General features: G+C 31.9%; 1 protein-coding gene across 1 annotated transcript; it reads right to left on the reverse strand.

Annotated features, from left to right (window-relative positions):
* Positions 1-2515: 2515 nt before the first annotated feature.
* On the reverse strand, positions 2516-3798 carry LOC131856764 (uncharacterized). Its single transcript, XM_059208685.1, has 3 exons — positions 3387-3798; positions 2840-3230; positions 2516-2601 (listed from the first exon to the last, which is right to left on the reverse strand). Exons 1-3 carry the CDS (start codon positions 3663-3665, stop codon positions 2516-2518), a joined length of 756 nt encoding a protein of 251 aa, XP_059064668.1. The 5' UTR covers positions 3666-3798.
* Between the last annotated feature and the right edge of the window lie 3149 nt (positions 3799-6947).

A 6947-nucleotide genomic window follows, 5' to 3' on the forward strand; every position in this document is an offset into this window, starting at 1 on the left:
AATATCACAATAGACTTGGACCTACATAGCTCATAAGAGGAGGAGAAATTTTGGGAAAAAGAAAGAAAAGATGGTAGCTCAGGAGAGAAAAGATCGACTAGAATATGTGCTACAAAAAAGAAGAGCAAGACAAAAGATAAAGTTGTGAGGGAAAACCTTGATGAACTCCTTAATTTTGAAGAAATTTAGGAGATCTCTACTGAAGATTTTCAAGCTGAAGAAGAGGACCAAGAGGAACTATTTAAGAAAGAAAGTGAGGAAGAAAGTGATATGGTGGAAGATTCTAAAGATTGTGACCACACCCACAACCCTTCAACAATTTGGAAGATGATGAGATGGTTCCCTATTCTCAAGAAATGTCATTGGATAAAAAAAATAAAAATGACATGGAGGAGGACATAAATGTGCTCAAAGAATGGGTTCTTATCTTGGAAGAGAAAAACTAAATTTATAAACAAAAAATTCATAATCTGTGCGAGGCTTTTAGTTCCCTCTGTGAAATCACTGATGGTGTGATGAACAAGGCGGTTATGGGAGTGGTGTCTAGACAAGGGAAATTAAAGAAGACAAACAAGAGGCTGAGTAAACAAGGAAAGATAGATATGGATGCAGAAGTTGGGGAGGACATGCAGGAGGACACCTAGGCCATCAAGGTTGATAAGCTGATGCACAATTGGAACCTGATTAACAATGATTAAGCTTTCCCCTTCTATTTCTCTTAAATGCTTTTCTAGGTATAGGAGGTTAGTGTTTTTTATTATGGGTATAAGATACCGGTCTGCATGCCTTTTAATTCAAATTTTATTTTGATGGTGAATACGGTTACTATGTTTAATATTGTTGATATTTGGTATAATGGTATTATGGTAGTTAGATGGTGGCTGGTTACAGTTAGTAGATTTATCTACAGGAGCATGGTTATATTTGACTATTTCTGAAAGTTGATTTTGTTTGTTTTGGTCTAGTTCCTTGGGGCTAGGGTTTTGTTGTTGTTCTATAATTTTGTTGTTCTAAAGGTTCAGGGCCTTCTCCTTAGTAACATAATGAAAAACAATAGCTTTTGAAACTAATAAAAAAGACTTTGATTATGTACCCTTGGAGGACTTTGTTATAGGCTCCCTCTCCCTTGGATCTGCTAACAAGGGTAAATATTAGGTGGGGGAATTGTCCAAATCTTTTAAATTTAAAAAAGGGAAAGAGAAGAAAAAATATCAGAATTTTTCTTTTTCTGACTTTGGAGAATTTAAACGTTAAAAAGAAAATTGATGAGATGGTAGGGGAGAAGGTTGACATTCCTGAGTTTCGTGGGGAACCATACGGGATTGATTTCCACAGTAAAATTCCTATTGAAATAGAGAAAGGTACCCCTATGGGAATGGATAAAGCATCCTCTACCACTAGAACATAGGATGTGCTGATGGTGGTCAAGAATGTGATAATTTTCTTTTGTGAGTGAAAAATCAATCATTGCAAGTGCATAAATCAACCCACACATGCAAAATTGTGTCTTTGATATTTATGAAGGAAAATAGAGTTTAGAATCACTACTTGTAAACGTACTAGGTGAGGATCATGTTATCCTTAGATGACCCCCTTGTTGAACTCAATTACTAATGACCAAGGAAGAGTTAAAGACAACATACAAACATGCAATATTCTCTTAAGATATTGATATAAGTGTTGATGTTAGGAAATTCTTCTTTTTGATACATGCATAAGCTAGATTCTTTCTTTTCTTCAATATTTTAAATGAATCAAGATTACTCCTTAAATACACCACCCTGTTGAGAAATCGGAAATAATTTATGTTGTGATTAGCCTAGAACAATGAGTAAGAGAATGAAATATATGATCAACTTAAAATATAAATTTAAAAACTCAAATTATTCATATCTCCAAACATTAAAATAAGTTAAGTCAATTCTCAATTTACAGACTTAAACTAAGATGACAAATAATAAATCATTAATAAATTCAAAATCTTAAAATATCTTAAACTATAACATAATTATGATACCATCCTAAATACAAATTATTATTCATTTTGTTTATTCTCTTTCTAAATTTTAATACCAAAATATAGTTCTCATTTAGTCCTATTATCCCGGTATGGTTGCTAATGTGACAAATTTCAATTTACAATTTTATAAATTAATATCTGGACCAGTTATTTTTAAACAAATACAGTTTTTGATAAGTAATCTACTTATAAGGGCCAGTCCCAATATATTATAAAAAAGTGTAGAACAGAAAGGGAAATAAAAGTTTATCGCAATCTTTGAAACTGATTCTCCCCCCCACAAAAAATTAATCGATTCTCCCCCCCAAACAAAAAAATAATTGGCATCTCCTACTGCCTCATACAAAGCTTTATAATCATGAATTTATACATTTGATAAACCAAGTACTGCTTGCCTTCAAATATTTCTATTTATTCTAGCAGATATACTGTTCTGATGTATTTAAATCTACTATTAATTCTACTTGGCAAAAGAAAAGAAACATCAGGACTCCATTATTTCTGTCCTCCTTCCTCCGGGTCCATCTTGTCCTCTTCTACAGGGTTTTCTCTTTCCACCTCGGCAGCTGCACCAGGCCTTCCTGTCGAATGAAGGTTGAGATCCAATCAGTTGCTGGGTTGAATCCATTGTTTATGTTTATGTACAGGAACAGGTGATTATTTTGGTTCAAGTAAATACCAAACATTGAACAGGAAATTTTTAAGCTCAAATTTTAATCAATGTAGGGAAACCCCTTTACATTTCTTTCCTATTTTTCAGCTGAGAGTGAATATCCTCAACATATTTCTAGTAAATATTTTGTAAAACTTTGTTCAGACCTTGTTCAATTTGGGTCATTTCTAATGAGTTATGGCAATGCATGCCTACAATTGCTGTGGCGTGGATATAGAGAAAGACAATGGAGTCCCCGCTGTAAACATCTGAGTTCTGTATTTCTAAGGCATGTGTTTCAACTACTTCATACATCTCACAGAGAGAGCGCGGCATTCTTGAGGCAGTAATTCTTATTATAACTGTTTCACTGGAATAAAATGCTATACATACATTAAGACTTATAGACTCTCTATCAATGGCTGATGAATTATGATCAATAGATGAGCTTCTTGTCGCGGCCAATAAATGGGCCTTCTTCTTCTGCAAGTCCAGGGTTTTAGTCTGGAGAGTCTGAATATATTTACCAGTCTCTTCTATGATGTAATGTCTTTCTACCTGAAATACCACAAGCTCATAAGATTAACACTATCCCAATGAACTCTGGCTGTAAACAACAATTGGATTATATTCATTGCAGAACTTTATTTCAATCTTTTGAATCACACTGAGTCATTAGAATGAGGATAAGAGATGAAACCATGACTAAATTACCTTATTGGTAGTTGAAACAGGCAGTAGAGACTGTAAAGTAAAGAGCAATTGTCTCATCTTTATCCTTCTTTTCTTCTCAGAAAACATTATACTCTGAATTCTTCTCCTTCGTTTAATTTCTTCCTCTGGTTGTAGAATGAGTACTTGTTTATTTTCCACACCCACATTGCCCTCGGAGTACTGCTTCAGGGGACTAAAGTCATGTGTAACAGCATCAGGCAAATCATGGTAAGTATTGAATGACTCATGAAAATTTAAAGTATAGCGATATTCAGCCATTGTTATTCAGTGAGGATCTATCTTACGATGCTCTGCACATTTATATATAGATCCATATGCAACATTTTCCCTCTTTGAAGTGTCTTCCGGTCTTATGAAGAAGCTTCCCGCAAGATTCCTTATTAGTTTGAAGGGCGAGGCGTTGAATATTATGTAGAAGCAGATTGGTTAACTATTAAGAAAACTGGGAAAAGTTAATTTGACGACGAGGGCATATGGTTGTGCGAGCGAGGGAAATCAAAGACTATTCTGTTCTAAAGTAATGTGACTGTTTGTAAAATTTCAAAAGTTTTTATACTAAAAAATATAAGTCGCCACGCATTTCACGCGCTTGACCAGCACTTGTATTTTCAGAATATTAAAATGATCGTCTCTTCAGTATAAAAAAAATTATCACATTCGACGGTTTATTTATCAATACTAGTCGTCGTCGTAAAACAAGGATTAGATTTTTTCTTTTGTTTATTGCCATTTTCGCACCTTTACTGAGCTCTTATGATTGTTTTTTCTTCTGTTTATTGTTTTTTTTCCCATTTTTCCACCTTTAATGGTGACATTTGACGGTGCACTTCCCTATTTAAATGGTGTTAGGTTATTGTAGTTTAGTTGTTCATGTTGATTTTGTAGGTCTTGGAGTTGTTGGGAATGGTATTTTTTAATTAAAATTTGGAAGTTGTAAATATTTCAAATATTTTATTATGTTAGAATTTTGAAATTTTTTATGGTGTGGCTTTACCAATTTTAATATTCATAATTCTTGTTCGTGGTTAGAATAATTTATATTGATATGATACTTTTCGCAAAAGGATACCTTAAAAATATATTTCAAAATTATAAACAAATCTTTTGGATGATTGAATATTTCTTTTTCTTTTTCTTTGTTCACACCAACCATGTGGATGTCATTTTCAATCATGGACCTTCGTATGCCCATAGTTATTTCCTTGGATTTTCTCCTTAGACCTTTGATTTCATGCTTTCTAAGCAACAAGATCTCGGATCCTTATTTCTGTTGAATTCTTAGATATGTACTTGCTTTATTGGCCATTTCTAGACCAAGTACCATGCACCTTAAGTAAGATGGTTTGTCTTGAACCACACAACTTCTATTCTACTTATCTATACGAACAAATTTCTATGGAAGTGGATCTCTTAAAAGATATAATAGAATTCATCGATACTCAATCTAGCTGCAATTATTATGTCTAATGACTTTTCTTACTTCAACCTTCCAAAACTACTTTCACATGCCAATATTCTGATGACAAAACCAAATACTTCCAATTTATAACCCCTAGATCAAAGCCATCTTTAAATCTTATGATTAAATTACATTTACCAAATAACAAGGAAGGTTTGACTATGTTTGATAGTTGGAAAGTTACTTGTAATGTAACAAACAAAAGCACCATACCTATCATCGATGTTGGCTTCCTTAGTAAACCTATAATTTCAATTCCTAACATTGCTTCTCATCCTCATGAAAACTCTGAATAAATTATACCAACAACTCAATCAACTTATAAAGCAACACATAATTAGCTAGAAGTATTTCGTTGAGGTTGAGAAACCATAGTTTTCAAGAGCACTTCTTATAAATAGTCTTCTTTCCTGATAGTGAAGTAGTTGGGTAATTCTCAAAATGATTTTTAATGAGCTTCTCGTTGTGACACCTCTAATAGGTGTTCTTACAATCTACCTTACACCTTCGAGGAAAGGCAATAGATGTTGAGCAATTATTTGATTGAATATTTTCTCAAACAAGACCTCTTTATAATTATCTACAAATTAGATATTTTTCATTCCAAGGGTAGGAATCTAAGGATATGGCCTTAGATCAACTTGTTTTATTAGATATTTTTCATAGAGATATAGGATTCTTGTGAAACACTTTTGTAAACAATTTATTTTCCATCTCAATAATATTTTCACATTTCCTACTTAAAATTTAGTATAAAATGTTTGAAATATGTTTGAATTATCCTTTATAATTTTTCTTACTAGATATAGCTCTTATTTAGTTCTCCTTGATCAAAAAGTTGAAATGTATTTAGATTATACTTTTATCTTTCCCTTACAAACTTCTATATCAAATATATTTTTCTTAAAATTCTACTTGATGAAATTAGTAATGGACTTAAAGCTTACAAATTTACAAATTCAACTCACAATTTATAAATTAATATTTTGAAAATGGTCAAATTAATAATGGATTTAAAGATTACAATTTTCAAAATTCAATTCACAAGTTATGAATTAGTATTTTTAAAATGTGTATTTTACAATGTGACAATATTGCCTCATTTGTATGCATGATACCCATGTTCTTTCGTAGTAAACATAAATTTTCTTTATATTTATTCATTTTCTACATATTTATATGTTTAACATAGAATAGGTGATTGTTTTGCTTCAAATAAAACTAGACATGGTGCACTAGAATCGGGTTTATATTTTTTTTGTCTACTATTGAATATCCTCCTAGCTAGAAATGGGAGCTAATTACCACACTCTAAGAATTGACTATTTAGGTGTTGGATCATGTGAGGCCCAATTAACTTGACCTCTCTCATTTCAACAATTGGCATCCCCATTTTCATGGTAGATTAAACAAACCTTGTTTCTGACATCAAACTCTCACACACATTGCATAAACTCTATCAACAAGTTGAATATTTCCAATCCTCTCATCAGTAGACTTTGTTAACTCATTTGTTCGTTAAGAGTGATTGTGAGTTAAATTTATGAACTCTCAACATGTCATCTCCTTTACTAATGCACCGACAAGGTCTATATATATTGATAAAAATTAACTTCTATCACATGTTTTTATATACTTTATATTAAAATAGTTGTTATTTTTATTCTATATATTCTTCTATTCAAAATTAAATTTTGTAACTTGGTCTCCTCTCACCTAGGTCTTAGCTCATGTAATATTAGACTCTCATTAAATCTTACAAACTCATTGAATGAGGAATTCATTCACTTGAAAAACATTAATTGACACTCTCATGACGTGGACCATCAATAACCATCAAAATTATAGACAAAAATTAAAAATGAAGGAGGAATGAATATTATAATTGAATTAGGTATGACCATCAAAATTATAGACAAAAATTATGTTATCGTTGGAAAATTTTAATGATAATATAATAATTGCATATTAAAACTGTGAAATTCCATAACAAACACTTTGACCATTTACAAATCATTATAGTGTTTCTTAGTGATGGACAATGGCATCTATGACTAGGTAACCTTTCAATTGTTATAAAA

The sequence above is a fragment of the Cryptomeria japonica genome, chromosome 7, assembly GCF_030272615.1.
Source record: "Cryptomeria japonica chromosome 7, Sugi_1.0, whole genome shotgun sequence".
NCBI lineage: Eukaryota > Viridiplantae > Streptophyta > Pinopsida > Cupressales > Cupressaceae > Cryptomeria > Cryptomeria japonica.

What these genes read in the sequence shown, in the direction of transcription:
- LOC131856764 (XM_059208685.1), bottom strand. Translation starts at nt 3,665, where the DNA reads ATGGCTGAATATCGCTATACTTTAAATTTTCATGAGTCATTCAATACT. An exon ending in CTGTTTCAACTACCAATAAG is followed by an intron (nt 3,231 to 3,386) that starts GTAATTTAGTCA and finishes GTGGTATTTCAG; the next exon opens with GTAGAAAGACATTACATCAT. An exon ending in AATGACCCAAATTGAACAAG is followed by an intron (nt 2,602 to 2,839) that starts GTCTGAACAAAG and finishes TTCATTCGACAG; the next exon opens with GAAGGCCTGGTGCAGCTGCC.